We start from the raw sequence: 22,381 nt of genomic DNA on the forward strand, positions 1-22,381 counted from the left end.
TAATAACAATAAACAATAATAACCATTTTTCTGACCTTATATATATATTGAATCATTTAATCCTCACAATTACCTCATGAAGTTTATTATTGCCCACATTTTATAAATGAATTTGAAAAAAAAGGGAGGCATGCAGAAATAAAGTGACTTGCCCAAGATCATCTAACTAGTCAGGAATGAACTGGAAAATGAACGGGGTAAGCCTGGTTCTAGAACTTAATGTTCTCACCTACTGTGCTGTGTTCTCTCCCATTCACTATGGCTCCTGGCCTCTTCTCTACCATTCTGGCTCCTTTGTTTTCCTCACTCTATTGGAATTTCTCTTAGAGCTTTGGTAGATACTTTCTGTAAACCTTTGGATGTGACTATTTATGCCTGCGTGGTTCCTTTTTTCTCAAACAAGAACCCTTTCAAGGTGTAGGTAGAGAAGCAGCATGGCTGAGATGGAGCCCTCAGAAGCCACTGAATAAAATGAATATTCTTTCCATAGGTAGTGGGCTTCTTTTCATAACTTCATTAATGGTATCCAGGACTCACTGCCCCTCTAACATGCTGCCTTGGGTATATAGTGTCTCTCACTGCTGGGGTAATATGATATATGAATTGTAAGCAGAAGGCAGGAATTGTTCTTATGAGGACTATATCTGGTACCTTACTATTTTATTGAGAAGGGATATGTAAATAGTAGGGTTGGGAGTGTTAGTGGGAAGGCAAATATCCAATAAATTTCCTTCTAAGGAAACTGAATTTGTTTTCTGGTGGGAATTTTGCTTATATAAATTTGAGATCAGGGCTGGGGATGTGGCTCAAGCGGTAGCGCGCTTGCCTGGCATGCGTGCTGCCCGGGTTCGATCCTCAGCACCACATACAAAAAAAAAAAAAAAAAAACAACAAAGATGTTGTGTCCGCCGTTAACTAAAAAATAAATATTAAAATTCTCTCTCTCCTCCCCTCTCTCACTCTCTTTAAAAAAAAATTGAGATCAACACTTTAATAAAATAGAGGGAGAGCAATGTTACCACTTATCCTTCTCTGTGCATATCCCAGGAATCCTCAGCCTATCCTGTGAGTAGAAGTTAAACAAATATTTAAAATATATTGGTTTGGAAGATGTCAAATTATTAGCTTTACTGGGGTCTTTACTTGTTGTAATCTGGCACTGCTCCTTTCCTTGTACTCACCTGAAGTACCATTGTTTCCTCCCAACAGCAAGTTATGTTTTAGAATATTTGCAGAGGCAGGAGGATAGACTTATAGATTGAGGTTTTTTTCATTCCTTCATATAACTTCTTCCCTGGGCCTCTCTGAATATCTTTATTAGAGAAACCAGCTAGTATTTATTTGATACCTTTATTCTGATTCTCTCCATACTCTCTCTATGCTCCTTTTCTTCATGTCTCCTTGTAGATGTCTAATAACTAATCCTTTCTGTAGTCTTAATAACTGATAGGTAGTTAGCTTCTGAAGGAAACAATTATTACCTGGTTGGAAGGCTAAAACAAGAAGGGCTCTGTAATTAACACTTTTTAGTAGCAGGGAAACCTGATTCTTTCTGGAGATTAGGGAAGAAGTGCATGGGAAGGAAGGCTGTGTTAATGGAGCCAGTAGAGGACGGGGCAGCAGAGTGTATTGATTGACTTTATTCAGAATTGTTTCCCTGGGAATCTTTTAGTTTTCTATGGGAAACGAGATCAAGAATCACTTGTATAGAACTGTCTGGGAAAGACCATGAGATGTTCATAAGGAGTATCATGAAAATTGGCCCTCTTGGTTTCACTGGTGTTGCTAGCTGCCTTTAGGGAAGATGTGAAACTCAGTCAGAACAGATAAATATATGTCTTAGGTTTCTTCTGAATTTTCACTTGGTACTCCATTTCCATGCACACGGAGCCACAGGTGCAAGTGTTCTATGAAATGTTCAAGGTAATAGCCAGATAAACTTAATATGATTAAATATAATCAAGTTAAAATTTAGTTTAGCTAATAGGTCTTCAGGATGGAGATATATTGTTATGAACATTTTACAAAGTGGTATATCTTAAGAGGAGGTATTTTAGCATAAAATTTGGGTAAAGACATAGAAGGGGAGGGAAATTCAGATAAACAGAAAGAGTAAAATCTTGGGGGAAAGGGACAAGTATAAAATGGTTTGGGGACAACTAATAATGTGGAAAGGGAAAAATGGATGAAAGAAAAAAAAGATAGAATGGGGCCAACATCATGGGGCATGTGGTGATAGAAGGAAAGTGCAACCTTTGTTGTTTCTTGAAACAATTTGCCATAGAAGTTCTATATACAAATAAAGCACCAAGGGCCAGAAGTCATTCCTATGCCAGTGAGTATTCTCTAGGAGAACTTGCTGAAGAGTATAGCAGTTGAGAAAATCATGATGTCTTCTAATCTCTGCACATACTCAGGGATACTTTCTGTTTCTGTCACTTTCAGCAGATGCAAAAGCCACTATAGAAAGAACCATAATGTTTATCATGACTTACACCAACTTTACTATCTTCCATCCTGGAGTTTTTGTCTTACTTGGCATCCCTGGGTTGGAGGCTTATCACATTTGGTTGTCAATACCCCTTTGCCTCATGTATATCACTGCACTCCTAGGGAACAGCATGCTGATAGTGGTCATCATCACAGAACGTAATCTTCATGAGCCAATGTATTTCTTCCTGTCTATGTTGGCCATCACTGATATCCTGCTATCAACCACTACTGTACCCAAGGCCCTAGCCATCTTTTGGCTGCATGCTCATGACATTACCTTTGATGCCTGTGTCACCCAAGTCTTCTTTGTCCACACAATGTTTGTGGGGGAGTCGGCCATCTTGTTAGCCATGGCCTTTGACCGCTTTGTGGCCATATGTGCCCCTCTGAGATATACAACCGTGCTAACATGGCCTGCTGTAGGAAGGATTGCTGTGGCCATTGTCATCCGAAGCTTCTGCATCATCTTCCCAGTGATCTTCTTGCTAAAGCGACTACCCTTCTGTCAAACCAATATCATCCCCCATTCATACTGTGAGCATATTGGAGTGGCCCGCTTAGCCTGTGCTGACATTACTGTTAACATCTGGTATGGCTTCTCAGTGCCCATTGTCATGGTCATTTTCGATGTTATTCTCATTGCTGTGTCTTACTCACTGATCCTCCAAGCAGTATTTCGTTTGCCCTCCCAGGATGCTCGGCACAAGGCCCTCAGCACTTGTGGGTCTCACCTCTGTATCATCCTCATGTTTTATGTCCCATCATTCTTTACCTTATTGACCCACCGCTTTGGCCATAACATTCCGCGACATGTCCATATACTGCTGGCCAATCTTTATGTAGTGGTGCCACCAATGCTCAACCCTATTGTCTATGGTGTGAAGACTAAGCAGATTAGGGAGAGTGTAATTCACTGGTTCTTTGGCATCAAGACTTGGTGCTGTGCTTCCCCTTTAGGCTGATGAGTCCCCAAGAATTTTCATGCCCAGCTCCTTCTAGGAAACTAGGTATGAAATACACAGACTTCCTGGACTTAGAGTGGTTTTTTTCTTCCCACTTTTTAATCCTTTTACTTAACATACTACTCCTCCCCCAACTTTTCTTTTTTTCTCATCTAACTCTTCCTTTTTGCCTCCTTCTCCCTTTAACTTCATACATTCCTCCCTATAATCCAAAATGATCATTAAGTATACATACCTCTAATATGAACAATTGGTGTCTTCAATAGACTAGATATACTCTAGAAGCACAGGAAACTGAACATTCATTACATTAAGGTAGGTTTTAAACAAATGAATGAAAATAATTTTGTATTTAACATCTGAAAAAGTTCCAATTTTTTAAAATCCCCAAATGTTCATTGATTCTTCATACAGAAGGAAGTAGATTTCCACCCACTTATACAATGGCAGGTGTTTTTAAAAACAGCCGGGCATACCCTTCAGCCACCTGGAAAATTTCATCTCATTCTTCAAATCTTAATTTAAGAATTGCCTTCCCTATGAGGTCTTTTCTAGTTAATTTCTCCAGGCAAGCTAAGGTTCTTAGCTTTGCCTGTCTAGTACATATTATACAAATCTTTAAATATGTGCAGTATATTCTGATGGCTTGTTCCTTATTGTATCCTTAATTGACTGTAAACTCCTTGAAATTGGAAGCATGTGTGTTGTTCATATTTGTACCCTTAATACATTAAAATACCTCATAGATAATAAATGTTTGAAAAAGAATGAGAGTAATACAATTATCTCCCTGAACTCAGAACATGAATCTCTATGATGCATTGACATGATCAACTGACTTAGTCTACGAAAACTGTGATTAATAAACCAGGTCTTCCTGAAATAGTTTAGCAAGTCAGCTATCGATCTTCAGTACTGACTTTTCACACTATTGCTGTAATGTAGAGGGAATAGACCAAGTAGGAGGAAGAAGGATACTCTTAGTTCTCTCTTTTACCAGTGTCAGCATTAGGAATTATAGCACAGAGTTCCTGACCAGGTTGGCAAAACTTTAATATTGTCTTGGACTTCACAGTCTTGACCCTTATTCTTTCATGCTTTTCTATTAAAGGTCATGCACATTCATTTCTTCAGCCACCACCCACACTAATGAGTCCTTCATCTCTCCTTCTCTAGTGTAGAACTTTTTTTTTTTTTTTTTCAGTTTTAGACACATAAATCCACGTATTAACTGGTTATCTCCTTCAGGATGTAGAATTCCCACTGAAGCCAACTTCCTGTGTTCCTTTTCTTGGAAACTAGATTACGATGACCCCATCAACTTTTCCGAGCTGGGAACCCTGGAGTTTTTTCAACCTCTTCCTCTCAGGCCTGCTGCTCAATAAATTATTGGTTGGTACTGCTTTTGATATTAACACTACATAGTTATGTGGGTGGTATTTGGAGTCATCGGGATTCAAGTTTGTTCCCATTGTGTTTTGGCTGTGTAAAGCTTGTGAAATTTTTTGAAGTTTTCATCTCCAGAATAAATAACAGTACAGGGCATCTTAATTGTGTTGTTGAGAAGGTTAAATGAAATAAACTGTATGTAAATATCTCTTAACATATCCTTAGCTTATAGTATATAAGAAATGTTTTGTTAATACTAGGTTATTTGTATTGTTAGTCTTCTTTTTAACACTGCCTCTACCAATTATTTATGGCCTTTTGCCACAGTCTGGCTGGGCACGATTCAGGAGCCACTTGTCAAAAGAAACGAACTTTATTTTTAGAACCACACACGCCAAACAAAACAGCTCCTCAGGAAAAACCCTCAGAGCCCAACTGCCACCACCGGCTTCCCACAAGCCTCTCACACAAACACAAGCCTCACCACCTCCCACAATCCTCCTGCTCTTGAGGATGATTGGCTGGGTTGCATGGGCGGAGCCAAAAAAGTCCCCCAATGAGCAGCTCTGTGGTCTGAAAGGGCAGGGAAACAGCCCAATGAGCATCACCGCAGAGGAGCCAATCAGCTAGATGTTGCTGGGGCCGCTGTGAGCCAATCATCAGCTGGCAGTCTGAAAGGGCGGGGAAACAGCTCAATGAGCATCTCCAATGAGCATCACCACAGAGGAGCCAATCAGCTAGATGTTGCTGGGGCCACTGTGAGCCAATCATCAGCCGGCAGCTGGAAGTTTGCTGGGGCCCCTTCGGATGTGGCTCTCAACATCTCCCCCTCTCTGTTTAAACAACAAGCATGTGGCTTAGGGACCGTGCCTGCCTTAGGTTGTCCAATAGTACATATGGTCCTTACCTGTTATCCGATGGTCAAGGCGTCAGCCTCCTGTCTTAGGTTGGTACCATTGCAATTGGATCTTACCCGTCACTGACTACTGGTCCAGTATACAGCCACACCTGTGGAGAGGTCTTTGTACCAGCGGGGGGGTGAGGTTCTTTGCCTCACCTCTGTTGGCCCCCAAATTTTAGCTGAGCGATCATGACAAGCAGAAGGGAGGAAAATACACCAAGCCAATTGATGGCTCCTTTTGGAAAAATTGTTGACGAGAGATGATGCTAAGGTCTGCACCTGTATCCAGTAGACATTAAATTCATGTCCTTGAATATTTAGTTTTAACATGGGGCGAGAATATAAATTTAAAGAAAGCATAGCCCAATCTACACCTGTGGAGCCTAATCCCTTAGAACCTCTTTCTACAGCACGACTGGAAAATTTATCATGTAGGCTTGGTATTATTAGTAACTATGCTATTCTATCTCCTGATGAAATTACTGATATACCCTTTGGAGAACTGGCTATAATTTTTATTTCACCTTCATAATCAGGATCAATTACCCCAGGACTTATCATAAGTCCTTTTAGAGTAGAAGAGCTGTGTCCCAATAATAAGCCTACTGTTCCTTTGGGAAGATGTCCTTTTACCCCTGTGGGAATGATTTGTACTCCTATCTCTGGAGTTAGTACTGATCTGGCAGAGGCACAGATGTCCAAACCTGCACTCCCTCTGGTTTGAGTGATGAGGGATCTGATGGACAATGTGTCCTGGGCACTACCCTGATGCGGTTGCTGGGGTTGCTGGGTTCCTCCAGTGCTCCGTATATTTGTGGTTTTGGGGTCCGGAGCATTGGGCCCCCCTGTCCATTTTTTGGCAATGGAGCCCGATGCCTTTCTCCATGATATAGTGGATAAACACCTGGTCCTTGTTCATTTTTTGATAATGGAGTACCCTCTATGGTGGTTTGAGAATGGCATTCATTAGCCTAATGTCTCCCTCTATGGCATCGTGGGCAAATATCCGGTATTCTATTCCTTTGATACCTAGTTTTGTTAAACCCTCTTCCTATGGGGCAATTCCTTTTAAAATGTCCTGTTTGTTCACAATTGTAGCATGTTCTTGGCCTGGCATCTAAAGCCTGTTTTACTGCAGCTGCCACAATTTGCCCTTGTTCATTAATGTCTCTGGCATCTAAAGCCTGTTTTACTGCAGCTGCCACAACTTGCTCTTGTTCATTAATGTCTCTACATAATTTAATATATGTGTTTAAATCTTCATGTTTCCATGGTCTAATGATATCGCTGCACCAACGATTCACTTGGTCATAAGCCAGTTGTTTTATTAATGGCATTGCTTGTTCTGTATTCCCAAAAACTCTGGTAGCTGTTTGAATAAGCCTATCTACAAATTCAGCGTAAGATTCATTAGCTCCTTGTATTACCTTAGATAATTGACCTTGTAAACCTCCATGTCCTTATAAAGTCTTCCATGCCCTAAGCGCCTCTACAGCAATTTGTGCGTATACGCCAGGATCATATGCAATTTGTTGCTGCTGAGCCTCATAAGGTCCTTTTCCTAACAACATATCTAGATTTCTCTGAGGATAACCAGCTGCTGCATTTCGCCTAGCCATCTCCTTGCAAAATTCCTCATTGGCAACCTTCCATAACAGGTATTGACCTCCATTTAGTACAGCTTTACACATATTAGCCCAATCTGCTGGTGTCATGTTCAAGTTGTTAATGGATTCCACCAAGCTTACAGTGAAGGGTGCTTGAGGACCATAGGTTGTTACAGCCTCTTTTAGCTGCTTCACTCTTTTGAAATTTAAAGCATGGTGAATTCGCTGCCCTCCTACCTCAAATACAGGGCATGTTAATACTTGAGATCCTGTCTCAGGATCCCAACTATCAACTTCGGGGGTTGGGGGCCTCCCAGCATATGGAGGTGGCCTTGTTAGTTGGACATTTACATCCTTTGGTGATAGAAAGGTGTTAGTAGCAGTCTCCTGTAGAGGTGGTGCTGTTGGTTGGACCCTTACACCCTCTAGTGATGGAAAGGTGTTAGTAGCAGTCTCCTGTTGTAACTTTTCCCATGATGGCTTTTTCTGCTCTAAACTTTCTTCCTCTGTCTGACTAGTTCGAGAGACCTTCTCTTGAATCTTTTCCTCTGTCTGACTAACTTGAGAGACCTTCGCTTTTACTTGAATCAATATGTCTTCTCCTTCCTCTACCATTGTCTGAACTGAAGGCTTTGGACTAAGCAAACAAGATACGAACGTCCACAATGGCAATGTGCCAACTGGCATTTTCTTTTCTATTCTTTTTAAATCTTCACCATGATGGTTCCATTGTGATATATTTAACAACTCCTCCTTAAAAAGCTATGGGCTACATTTTTGTATTGTATCAACGTATGCCCTGACTGCTCTTGATTTTACTGGGATGCCTCCTTCCTCTAACAATTTACTTAACACTCTTTCTTTTTGTTTTTTACTAATTTCTGATCCCATATTTCTACCATAATACAACCCAACAAGATAACACCAAACAAAACTGAGATAGAATGAAATAAAAATGGAACAACAAAAAATCATTATAGCCTTTCTCCTTATCTGTTCCTCAGATGCAAATAGATTTTCCTCAGATGTGAGCGGTTTTTCTTCCGTCTCAATCATCTCCAGGGACAGGCAACTTAAAACAAAAGTGAAGCAAACAAAAGAGGAATCTTAAAATGGCTACCCATCCTCTCGCCCTGCCCTCAGGGGCGAGCAGTTTACCTTATCACTTACCCTCAGTCTCTCCCAGTGCGAGCCACCAAATCACCACAGAGGATGCTCATTGGAGATGCTCATTGAGCTGTTTCCCTGCCCTTTCAGACTGCTGGCTGATGGCCTTTATCATCTTTTACATTTATTACATTAATTTCTTAATTACTTTCAATGTTTTTAGTCTTTTATAATTTAACCTAAATTACAAAGTGACTCTAAATTAAGGATTGTCAAAGGTATAGCATATCAAGCTTCTTTCTGTCAAATACTTTGGAGGATTCTTCATTCTCTGCAGAATATCATATAGAATAGATATTAGATATCAATGGATGTTTTATACAAAAGTTCCATGGTCAAATAAGTATGGAAAATTCTAGCATTCTGTGACTCATTTACATGGTTGTTCAAGAAAAGTGTGTTTCTGACACTGTAGATATCTGTTTTCATGTTCATTTCATAAAATTTTTGTTGATACCATACCAATCTGTATCTCTAATACAACCTAGTGTTCCAGTAGCTAGAGTTTGAAAATTACAGTTTAGTATTACTGAAAAAATTATATTAGTTTAACAATCTGATCCTGATTCACTCTTCCATCTCTATTTTAAAACACACCACTATGTAATAATACATTAATGTATATATAATAATATTAATGTTAATAATAATAATTTTAATAACAATTAATATTTATTAAGAGGTCATACCATACTGGGAGCCAAGAATACTGTTGCATTATCTTATTTAATTCTCATATAATCTCAATAGATAATGTTTTATTATCTCTGATTAAGATGCAGGGATACTGGAGGCTGAAAAAGAGATAATCAAAATTACACATCTGGCAAATGATAGATTACTGATGTCAGTTCGTTCCACCATCATTTCTAACCCCATACCCCCTCCCCTCCCCTCCCACCCCTCTGCCCTATCCTAGAATTCCTTTATTCCTCTCATGCTCCCCCTCCCAATTGAACTGAGGGCCTTGTACCTGCATGGCAGGCACTCTGCCAACTGAGCTATATCCCTAGCCCCTTCAACCAAATATTAATTACTCTATTTATGAACCCCTAAGAACTTAAATTCTATAATATATATGTCATACTCATCATTATATTTCCAGCATTTAGCATAGGTTAAATATGAATGTCTATGGATTGAAATGTTGGTGAGGATATTGACCTCTGGACCCTTCATTGTAAAATATTATCTAATTTTATGACTGAAAACCATTTACAAATATGCACACTATCCTACCACCCCCAATTAACTTATTCTGATCTACTATTTCTTCTGTTTCTCCATAGGTTTCTATTTCCCTGAATCTTGTAGACATAGACTGGGCTATACATCTACATATTAACTAGCAGCAACTCAAATTCACTTTGTCCATATGTTTGATTCAGAGATATGGAGTCATTAGCAGATGTACTATGTACAGAGTACTTCAGGAAGAACACAGTTAGATGTCCTGCCTTCTCTGGTTTTTGAGTCAGTGATCTCTGGAGACTGTTTCTGCTGGAGTCTGCTCTAATTAAACCAGATACTCTCTACAGAACAGTGTGGAAGAAGCTGTCTCCCTACCCAAGGGATTCTTAGGATGAGGTATAAATACTATCCCATTTCACTTTGGAGTCTGCTTGTAGATTTTTTTCACACATTAAAGAACTTCCTCTTCAACCAGGGTAAATTCCTGGGCAGGGGATGAATGTTTAGTTCCTTATATTTTTAAGTTTTCCTGGAAGAGACCCAATAAACTGCTGATTTAGATAAGATCTTCTCATGTCCTCTGGATAGTGTATTGTAGTGCAAGTACACATTTTAATATCTTGAACTGCTACATACATTTCTGCCATGGAGGGTTGGGACTTGGGTTAATATTTTTCCAGAATATTAAAATAGTTTAAAATATTAAAACATTGAACAGTAGGCATATTCAGACTTACAACTTCAGTTGAAATATTTTGTTTACACCAAATTAAAACTTAATATTATTTTACTGTCTTTAATAGATCAAAAGTATAAATAATATTTTAAATAAAATTACAGGAAAAAAAAGCTATTAAAAATTCATAAAAGCATGGGTATAGAGGCTCCCATCTTTCCTTTCACCTTGAGCTCCAAATACGGCCTGGTGTCATGCTGTCAGATTCTATCTTTATTTAAAATTTTGATATTTTGTTCATCATGAATTTTTTATATTGTTCATTTAAACACATTTTGTTAAAATTTTATTTATTGTTAATGTTTTTCTCACACTTAAATTTTGCACCCAAGTATTTCATTTATCTCACCTTAATTCTGGTCCTAGGAGAGTCAACACCTGGAGGGTTAGATACAAAGAAATGATGCTCTGATGATGTCTTGAAACTTTTGGTTTCAAGATACTAGAAACATATAGAAGCAAAGACATTACTTTTTGTGTTGAAACCAAAATGGATTGGATTTTCTGTTACTACAATGTGAAGTATGCTGCTACACAGACCAAAAAATTTATGCCTTGTAATCTTTAATTGTTTTGTAAACTTTATACCATAGTTGATAGTTCTTTTTTCTATAATGGAAGAAAAGGATTCTAGTATAATACATATGCCATAACTTATTATCATAGTGATTGATATAAAGTTATGCTTTATAGATTATGTTTTCATGCTGTAATTTCAGCAGGTAGTTGCCTGAAGGGAAATTACTGGATTTAAGGATTTGTACAATTGAAAAATTTAAAAGCTTATTATTAAATTACTTTCTTAAATGGTTATATCAAGGTACCTATCGCAGTACTGGTGGTTAATAGTTTTCCTATTATGCTCTATCAGAACTACAATATTTTAATATAATTCTGGTTTTTATTTCTTTAAATTTTGTAAAATTGAGTATCTACTCGTATGTATATTGGCCATCTATTTTTCTTGTTGTAGAATTACCTATTCCTTGCACATTTTCCATTTTTTTCTTATTTATTTACACCAACTTTTAGTATTTAAGGATTTTAACCTTTTATCTATTATTTGTTTTGTATAATTTTTTTCCTAAAATCATTACTTAACCTTAACTACATTTTTTATATAATTGCATCTATCAATTGCTATTGAGTTTCTCTGGTTAATCTGTCTATTTTCAGTTCATTTCATGACTCAAAAGTCTAATCTTCAGAGGGTGGAAAGAAAGTCTCCTTTCCTATTCATATGAAGACTTCACACTGTTGTTGTTTTTATAATATTTGAAGTTTTTTCAGTTGAATTTTTTCCTAAAGTATATATTTTAATTATTTTTTGCTGGTTATATAGGAAATCTATAGGATTTTATTATTTTGACTCAATTTACTTTACTATTTTATTGTCAGTTATAATATTTTTAGGATTTCTTTTTTTCTCTTTGAATTCTTGGGAAGATCTCATAATCATTTTAAAAGTGATAATTTTGGACTCTGTGTTCTAAATGTTATAAAAATTACTTATATTTTATTTTAATTTGAAAATGTAGAATAATAATTATAACTGCTAATCTGTTTTCCCTTTGGTTGATTTAGTAAAAATTTGTTAAAATTTTTTATTAAGAATGACTTTGGCTTTGTGCTTTTCCAAATAAGTCACATTAAGTATTTTATTTTATATTATTTTAGCATTTCAAATCATGAAAATATTGAGCCTCATGATTCCTAGAATCCCCTTTGAATGTCTTGATTTATTTATTTTTCTAATATCACTTAATTTGGTAATTTACTCATCAGCTTTTTACTGAAAGCCTCTTGTAGGCCTGACAGTATGATAGACCATGGGATTTCCTTAGCATATGCCTCTGATTAGGAATATCAGAGTTTAGCCTCTCTTTAACCTCTTTTCTAGATATAGTTCTTACTTACCTATAGAAGAGCCTGATGAAAGGTAAAGAAAGGCAAAATGAGAAATTCAAAGAGAAAGTAGGCCAGATTCATAGGCCAGGACAGAGTCCTAGGGAGGTAGATGGCCTCCTTCAGTTCTCCTTCCAGTGACCATCTCATCCATATCATTTCTGGTTTTCTTACTACTGCAGAAGAGGCTATGAAAATGCTCTCACATTGGTGCTTTCTTCTCCTCTCCTGACTGTTGTTCCTAGTGCTTGACCTTGTTGCTCTGAGCATCCCTCTTCCTTTCCCTACCACTCCTGAGATTTTGGTTATAAATTACAGTCCTGAAATGGCTTGATTTAGGCCTGACCCTCCTGTGACAACCCTGTCTCATCTTAGTCCAAATTGTTGTCTCACTTCAGCAGGAAGTTTTCCCAGTGAATTTGGAGGTATACCTTTGTTACTTCTGGGAGCCGTCCTACTCAGACCTAACCCTAGAGGGCAGGTTAAGTAGAAAGAAAGCTCTGCCTGTATAATTTAAGAAGGCATGCTCTCCCTTATGTATAAGCTTGGTTTCTTCCCCACCTACTCAAACAAGTATAGTCAGATCTGTTACAATGTAACATGTACTGTCCTAAAAACCATCATGTTATATAAAATTGCACAAGAAAGACTACAAGGTTTATGGGAAAATGAACACTCAAAAACTTCATCAGTGATATATAAAAATAATAGAAAACCAATAAAAACTAACAGTTTTAGCTGAGCATGGTAGTACATGCCTGTAATCCCAGCAGCTTGGGAGGCTGATGCAGGAGGATTGAGAGTTCAAAGTCAGTCTCAGCAAAAAATGAGGCACTTAGCAACTCAGTAAGACCTTGTCTCTAAATAAAATACAAAATAGGATGGGGGGGGATGTGGCTCAGTGGTTGAGTGCCCCTGAGTTCAATCCCCAGTACACCAACCCCCACCAAAAAAAAAAAACAAAAAAAAAACCTTAACAGTTTTAAACATGTTAAGTGGTTAAGAAAAACACATACTACAATAAATATGGCACTTAATCTTGAAAAAGACATGTAACTTGCTTGTGGAAGTGGGGGAAGCATTGCAGGTTCTGAGTTATTGTGAAATGTGAAGGAAACCAAAATACCTCCACCAAAATATTGAGGGTTATTGAGTGAAAGACAGTTAAAACATAGGGGACTGTTTGATTTTTTCCTCTGCTTCCTGAAGAGCGTGACAGAGACTTAAAAGACAAAAAGCTCTTTCTAACCTCCTTCCTTTCCCTCCTAAAGGAAGAATGCGGATCCATCTATTTATGATACTTGCATATCAGCTCAGAGACAGTGTGTTAGAGAGGGATCTGATAGCAGACTTTGTTCCACAAATTTAACTTCCTTCAGTTTTTGCAACTTTGAGAAACTGGAACTACTCTCTCCATTGTCCTTTCAGATTTATTGTTGTTTTTAAAAATAAATGGAGTTCCAAGCTCCTGTTTTGAGTTATGTGAGAGAGTTTCTTTTCTCTTGCATGGTAGACATAGCATGCGTTAATAAACTTGTTTATGTTTCTCTTGTTTATCTGACTTTTATTATGGAAGTCTGTCCCAACTGTGAATTTATGAGGATTGAGGACAGTTATATTTTTGCTCCTTCAAGTAATTTTTGTCTGAAATCAGAAAGTCATGAAAGGAACTAAGATAAATGTTGATGTATGTGTATATTTGTGCTATTTGTGTATTTCTTTGTATCATTTTAGTTTGAAGCAATTTTCTGCTGTTACACAAGGTCTATATGATGCCTTTGATTTGAACTAGCCTCCCGCACTAGACCCTGGCTGACCAGACCAAGCCGTAATGGAGCCTCTTGTACTAATTGCCATGTAATCAAACTGAGCTTTCTAACAGGCTAGTTTTTCAAAAATCAGAAGATTCCAGTCAACTCGAGTCAGTATAATAAGAAAGTTCTTTCTGTCTTAACCATTTAGGAAAGTAACTTGGAAACAACCAATCTGCTTTTTGTTCTATTTATGCTTTCTTTAGACCTCTTCTGCCTATAAAGCTAACTTTCTCTGCTCAGCTTATGAGAACATTAATGCTATTTTATGTAAGGGATGTTTCCCCATTCTATAATCACAAATTAACATTAATTAGATGTTTAAACTAAATTTATTATAATTTTGTCTTTTGATATAGCATTCAACCAGTATTTCTAGTGGATGAAATAACATATAAATACATGTACATATACATAAATGTGATATAGAAGAAACTGTATCCCCTATTTCCTATATCAGCAGTTTCTTTCTCTTATATGCTGCCCTTCAGTATATGAAGATTCCAAGGGCTTCCAACTTCAAAATATTTCTCCTTAGGCCTTCCACGTCTCAGTATTACTTCTAGTTTCTGCCCTTCACTGAACCAATCTCTCATAAGAGACATCTTTGAATATTGTTTTCATTTCCTCATCTTTTTAGTCTATGGCTATTCATCTACTGTCTTATCACTATATCAAAACTTCTTTCTAATGACCTTCATATTCTAAAATCCAACCAGCATAGGCTCATTAGGGAACAGATGGTCCATTCAAATTAGAATAATTTGAGATGGATCATTTATAAGAATGTAGCTAGGAAGAGATGCTAATTGATAGTACAGTTACCTAGGGCTAGTAACAGCCATTCTCACCGCCCATAGATCTGAGGGGATAAGTGAATGGAATCCTGAAATAAAAGGTGGCTTCAGATTTTTTTTGTTAAAGTTGAATTTATTCTATTTGTTTAGATATGAGTTCTGTTGTTAACTTTATATCACTCATATTAATTTTGCTTAAATATCTGATTGTGTTGTTAAGAAAAAATTTTCACTGGACAGGATAATGGAAGTTGATTTTATTCAGATGCTATTGCCATCAAAAGTGGGGAGGGTACAGACCAAGTATGAAACTGCTCTGCTAAAACAAAGGCAAAGGTGGGTGTGTGTGGGAATAGTGGATAAAGTGGTTGTAAGCACTGGGGTGAGCCAAGGTGAAAGCACTGGATGTCAGTGAAGAAACTGATTGATGGAATGTGTCAAACACATTGAATTATTTGAGGTTGCAGATGCTTTTCTCTGAGATTAGGTCATCTGTGTTTGCTAATTGGCTCCCACTGAAGTTATTTTCCTACCCTTCCACAGACACTGATAAGGGGGTGTTATCTCCTTCAATGTCTATTTTAAGAGCTATTTTCCAGCTCCTTGAAAAAATATTATCAGGGTTGTAAAATGAATAAAAAGTTTGAGAAGATTTTTATACAGTTCAAAGGAGTAGAAAAAAAATTTATAAGGATAAATTTTCTGAAGTAAATGCTGTAAGTAAGGGAGATCAGAGGCCCATAGTCTGCAAATGTCTAAAGTTTAGCCAAGTTGAGGGGAAAGTTCAGGCCATCTTAGTCATTGATTGTGTAATTATTTTTCTTTCTAGTAGTCAGTTTTGGCAACTTGCTATATTTAATGAAACCCATAGGGGAGATATGGGTGTGTGCTAATATCTTGATTTTTCTTTGCACTTGTTCCCATGCCTCATGGGGCAAGATGTTTGTAGTCATCTAGATCACTGCCCTCTTCTGACCCAATCTCCAATATTTTGGGAGCACTCACCCCCTGTACTTGATTCCTTCTCTTTTTCTTCTTTGTCTCCTCCTCCTCCTCCTCTTCTTTTTCTTCTTCCTTCTTTATTCATCTTATTCCTCCTCCTCCTCCTTTTTTCCCCCTGTATTGAACCCAGAGGAACTTTCCCACTGACCTATATCCCCAGACCTTTTTGTTTTTTATTTTGAGTCAGTGTCTTGCTAGGTTGCCAAGGCTGACCTCAAACTTGCAATCCTCCTGCCTCAGCAGTCTCTTGAGTAGGTGGGGTTACAGGATTATGCCACCACACCAGGGTTGACCCACTTCTTGATCCATTGATTGTTGCAGAAGGATAGGCCTGCCTGGCTGTTCACACTGTGCTACTAATTAGTCACCAGTTTGGTTTTCTGAATGCCTTCCACTTCTCCTATTATTAGACAAATCTGAATTTTATCAATATTATTATTATTATTTGTAGTAGTTGTCTTTTACCTAGCACTTTTTTGTCTTCAGTACTTTTCCATAATCCCACTGAAAATGTCTTTTATCTTTTGGAGATTCCTCATATTTTCTGTGCATTAATGGCTCTGTATTTGTTTTATAGAGTGTTATGTGCTGATTTATTATTGAATAGGTTGCAGTGGTTGCTAGGATTTACAGTGGAAGGAGAGGCTGCAGGAGTGCTCATTCTGTCATGTTGCTTCAGAAGTTTTGGAATTTATTTTTTGGAATTTATTGAGACTTCCTCATGGCCTAATAATTTATTGATTTTTAAAAATATTATATAAGAAGAAAATGATACTTATTGTCTGTTTTTACTGAGCGTTAATTCATTTAGTACCCGTTCAAGCCCATCTTTCCATAGTTTTCCTCTGTCAGAGGCTAGGAAGCTAATATACCCAAACTTTGACTTTTCCTTTGATGTTCCTTTAGGAACATCAGACTCATTTCTGATTATAGATGTAAAAATTTGCATAATATTTTGTTTTCACTACTTCCTTTTTGTTTGTAATATGGAATTAAACATGGAAGTTGAAATAGCTTAGTATAACAACAGAGAGACAGAACCTAGTTCCCAGTTGCTCAATAGAGGTGACTTAACAACTCTAATCTGCCTGATCCAGTCTCTGTTTCTACCTCTCTCTCTCTTTGAGTATGAGATATATAAACTAATTTGATTATACTTCTATATTCTAGTTTCTCTTACATACAATTAAACAAAAACCCTAATAAATAATTTGTTTATAATATTAGTGAGACACACTTTCTTCCCCACCACCTCCAGGTACAGGTTATTCCATTATCAAAATACTCCATTATCAAAATGTATCAAAATACATTCTCCAGAGTGGAAGGAGTGTCTTGATTTAATTGGTGAATGTAAGTGGGGAAAAAAGGGCAGGTAGAACTTAGTTCCTTTTCTCTTTTTTTCTGGAGCATGTGTCTTTCTGGCTCTTAGCTATGTAGCAACTTGTTGTAGAAGTTTTATGTCTGGGGGAGTACACAGCTCAGTTGTGCCAAGGCAGAGGGGTATGTAGGTTTTAGAGAGACTAAATAAAGTGCCCAGAAACAGTATCAGAGATATATGGTTTATTGAAGGGAAAGCTACACGAGATCAGTGACTTCTCCAAGAAGAGTTTTGGGGTGATACGCTGACAGTACCTCTGCCCTCACAGTGCTTTTTGCCAAGCAGAGTTGCCATCCCTCATAGGTCTTTGTCCAATGGTGGCCAGCTGGATAAGTGACATGTATTCTTTCTACAATGCCCTCAGTTCTGTACAAGTCCCCCCGCAGAGAGAGGCTTTATATGTTAGGCTGCAGAAGCAATGACATCATCAGCTTTAGTTTGCTTAGTTTGTTTTATGATCAGCATCCCAAGGAGCAACTGTCCTGGTGTACTCTAACTTTTTCTAGTTCTTAGTGTTCACAAGAGAGAGCTTGCTCTCATTGTTTCCCCAATGTGGCTAGATTTTTAGGAAAAGAAAGGGGGCAGGGAAATGGTGTTTTACTGTCCCCCTTTTCTTTAAAGATGATACAGGAGTTTGCAGTTTTGGAGGGTCAATTTGTTCAAGAAATCATTAACTTTTGATTCATTGTTAAAAGTTCATTGAGAAAGAGGATAAAACACCCTCATAATTGGGTACTCATAAATACTTATTTTGACTTTTTTTTCTCCTATTTATGGCCAAGGCAAGCTTTTGGCCTTGATGATGTTATAGTTAAAGCTTTGTCCCCGGGGTTTCATAAACTGACTTCCAGACCACTCATGTATAATCGAATCAAGACTTTATTGAAGCACACTGGTGGTGACTGACCAGAACATAAAGCTGTTCCCCTGATCAGCCATGAACAATTGCAAGGGCACTCCTTATAAGCCTGAAAACCGCAAAAGGGATGTTGGGGGGTCTAGCCAATGCAAGCAAGCCAGGTTACAGAAGCGGGAGAGTGCAGTCAAGGGGCGGGAAGCCCAACCAATCATAGTTAGCCCAGTCACCCCAGTTAACAGAAACACAGCCCCATTACCCTAGTTACAGAAACAATGCCCCATTAGGTAGTTCAGTGTTCTTAAAGGTTTCTATAGCAAAAGGAAGAGAACATCTTGCCCCAGTCATGACCCTTCTACTTGTCATGGTTGTATTATAGGATGAAGTCATAAAACAAAATGAAGTCACATTTGCTTCTACTATCACATTCCCCACTGGTTTTAGTAGGTTTGATGTCAATCTTGCACATCATTAGGCTTCAGTTTCTTTTTCATCCTTCTGTGTCTGGGGACCACACTGGGCTCATAAGACCATAAGTCTTACCTCACCTACATTCTTGTGTATATGGTTTAGGAGGGTTTTTAAGAGGCAGAGTCCTACAGTAATCCCAATCAGGAAAAGTACTAGGGGCCCAACTACAGCTGAAATGATGGTAGTCAATCAAGGGGACCATGAGAATAAGTTTTGGAACCAATTGCCTGAAGTTTAAATTTATATCAATTTGACGGCTGAGGGACTTAAAATTTTTAGAGCCTGTGATAAGAGTTGTAGTTCCCAAAGCAGTAGATCTAGCTATTCCCAAGCCAGCCAGGAGGGGAACTAAAATGGGGGCGGTCAGTCTATGTTGATAAATCAATGGGCCCTGGCCTTGTAATAAGTCCAGGTGTTCTTTTCCTTTTACTCCATCAAAATAATAGTGGGTTACATAGTTCAAAGTTATTGACAGTTTGGAGATTTAGGCAAGGAGTTCGAAGTGGGACCCGGGAAGCACAATTTTTGGCAAACAGGGAGTTGTTCCATTTATAAGTTGGGTTGTAGAAGCAAGTATCTCTGGGAGATCACCCAGGGTGATCTTGGGAGTAGTTTCTCAGGTACATCTTCCTGAGCTAGACTAATATTGGCAAACATCTATATTGACCGTAATTTTTTTCTTTAATGTTAGGAACCTCCTACTGATGTAAGAGTAAAGGGCAATGACCGTTCTTGCTACTTTGAGCTGAAAGGGGGCAATGTGCAGTGGGCAAGCAGTTTGGAGTCCCTTTTTAGAAATTGAGAGGGTCAAGGAGTCCATGTAAAAAATCTGGTTAAGGAAGAACAGGTTGTAAATTTACTTGGGGGTGGGCACTTCTATGAGAGAAACAAACAAACAAAAAACACATGAGCATTGAAAGAAGATTAATACAAAATAGCAGTTGAAGCATCTGAAAACCTGTCCGTGAATATCATGAAAATGACAGAAATTAATAATTGTTTACCAGGAGGTGGAATAACTGAGAAATTGTCCCCATAACAAGGCCTAACAAAGCCTAATAAGGCCCTTTTTAGGGAACATAAATCTTTAACATTGTCAGAATTATCAGGAATGTGGATACAACATTTAGTTAAGTTAGGTAATGTCATCTGATTTTTGTAAAATATCTTTATTGGCATGACCTCTGTGTTTAGTAGAGATCCCTTTATCTTTTTTTACAACTAGGGCTAGATAATTATACTAGCAAACATTGATTAAGTCTACCTGTGTAGGAAGTTAGGAAGATCTGTAGGGCCTTAAACTGACTAAAAACTTCTGGCAATGTTTATTGGTAGTTATCAGGCATTTTTGCCTAAGAATCTCTCTTCTGTTGTCTCCAGTCTTATTTATTTTGAGGGGTGTTAACACAAGTGTACATTTTAAGTTACATTAAAATAACTGTTGTTTCTTTTTAAATGCCTAGGAATGGCTGTGCTTTGGTTTTTAACTGGTTTTGCTAGGTGTTTAAGACCAAACTGGTCAAACTGACCTTGTTTCTATCTATTGGTAAGAGTCAGCTGGGTTTCCTTGGAGGACATTCTTGGGGAACTGGTGATCAGCATTTTAGTGCTCTGTTAGTGTCTGAAGCAGTAGTGTGCTCGCCTGGCATGTGTGCGGCCCGGGTTCTATCCCCAGCACCACATAGAAAACAAAGATGTTGAGTCTGCCGAAAACTAAAAAATAAGTATTAAAATTCTCTCTCTCTCTCTCTTTAAAAAAAAGAGCCAAATATTGGTTTCTTTAGCACCTTAATATTTAAGTTTGGCCTTAAACATCCAGCAAGTCAGTTTTACCAGTTTTAAAGTAAGAATGCTGGACTTTAACTTTAATGCTTTTAACTTTACAATTAATTTTTACAAAACACAATATCCTTATTTATTAATTTATGTAATGCTGAAGATCTGCCTGAAGGCAGAAGATGACACCTTAGCATCTACTGTATGATCCTATCACTGCATGCCAACAAGGCAGCTTGCAGACCCAGAGACCCCATTAGATTTTGGCTATAAAAGCTCTCTCTTACCAGGTCCTCCTCCTCTCTTGCTCTCCCTTTTTTCTCTCACTTTTGTTCTCTTTCATTCTCCCTTTTACTCTTCTCTCTCTCTCTCTCTCTCTCTCTCTCTCTCTCTCTCTCTCTCTCTGTCTCTCTTGCATTTTCCTTTCTCTCTCTTTTGCACTTTCCTTTCTCTCTCTCTCTCTCTCCTTTTTTTTTTTTTTTTTTTTTGTGCGTTAATCAGACACTGCCACAATAAAGGTCTCTTGGTTGCTCTGAGTGTCATGGTCACTTTTTTTTTTAGTTATAATGAAAACACAAAGTGAAATTAACAATAGTAAAAACATATTTAGCTTATATATAATTTTGAACCTTGGCTGAATTATACATTATATTCTCTATTTGAGATCACAGTAATCTTTCCAATAAAATTAATCTTTTAATATAACTTTAAATCAACTGAAATCTGGCCTACTATGACATGCTGTAAGGTGGGAGGCAGATCCTTATCTCAGTAAAGCAGGGCTCTTTACAAATCTTAGGTAAAGTGTTTCAGTTCTAAAGCTGATCTTTCTCTTTTTAGATATCATATAAAGTTTACATATATTGTTTTCTGACTCTGTATGAATGTTAGTATCACAATATGACATACATCTGAAACATTAATTAAGGAAAGGCTGAGAGCCCTTAACATTTTTTTTTCCATGTGGAAAAGTGGCAAAATGTTTTATAATATTAATCTTTAAATAGATTAGGCTTTCATTACTTTTAAAAATATCTTTAAATTTTTATATTTTAGTGTAAAAGGAAACATAAGATTTGGTTTCAAAACATCAAATAATATAAATAAATCCCCAATAAAATCTATTATGTTTATAAGTTTAAATTACCATTACAGACAATTTTAATTTGGAGAATACCAGCTTGATAAAATGTTCCTTTAAACCTTTTACCTTAAAGACTTGTATACCTGAAAGATATAAACACATTTAATTTGTAAAGAAGAGTAATGTACCAAACTTTTATTGATGTTTTTATATTAACCAAGGTTAGGTTTTAAAGGAAAATCTAGACTCTGTAATGTAGGACAATACTTTAAAATAACAGTTGTTGTTTAGCCATGGATGTACAAACCTTAATTTTTCCAAGATTATTTGTTTTAGGGGATAAAACTTAATAGATACAATGTAATTAATATTTTTAGAAGTTTTGTCATTTTAACATATAAATATATCAGTACATTATTATTTGTTCTTAGAGAACAACCTTGAATAGTTTTAACTATTTGTGTTACATATATAACCAACTTAGTTATATATAGACCTTTTAATATTTGTCTTTTATTTATAGACCTTTATATTACTTAATTAGACCCTTTTGTTTACTTAGTTGTATTATAATTATACTTTACCACATAAAGACTTTTTACCTGGAAACATTTTTTATTGAATATATTTTTATATTTAGAACTTTTTAATAAATTTTAATCCATTGATCCCTTTTTTCTGTTTGTACCTTGAAATAACCCTTCTAAATTTTGAATTTAAATGAATTATTAATCCATTTTAATAAGAAGAAATATTTGTTATTTACAGTACTTTAATTGAAATACAGTTGAAACCTCTTGACTCCTTGTATGTAGAATTATACCTGTTGGGACTTTGTAATTTATAGTAACC

General features: G+C 37.0%; 1 protein-coding gene across 1 annotated transcript; it reads left to right on the forward strand.

The window, feature by feature from the left end:
* The first annotated feature begins 2,486 nt into the window (after positions 1-2,486).
* On the forward strand, positions 2,487-3,455 carry Or52b2 (olfactory receptor family 52 subfamily B member 2). Its single transcript, XM_026414377.1, has one exon. The coding sequence runs from the start codon at positions 2,487-2,489 to the stop codon at positions 3,453-3,455; it is 969 nt and encodes a 322-aa protein (XP_026270162.1).
* The last annotated feature ends 18,926 nt before the right edge of the window (positions 3,456-22,381 follow it).

The sequence above is a fragment of the Urocitellus parryii genome, chromosome 4 (genome assembly GCF_045843805.1).
Source record: "Urocitellus parryii isolate mUroPar1 chromosome 4, mUroPar1.hap1, whole genome shotgun sequence".
Classification (NCBI taxonomy): Eukaryota; Metazoa; Chordata; class Mammalia; order Rodentia; family Sciuridae; genus Urocitellus; species Urocitellus parryii.

Bases quoted from the DNA above. Each gene is read 5' to 3' on its own strand.
- Or52b2 (XM_026414377.1), top strand. From the start codon at position 2,487: ATGACTTACACCAACTTTACTATCTTCCATCCTGGAGTTTTTGTCTTA.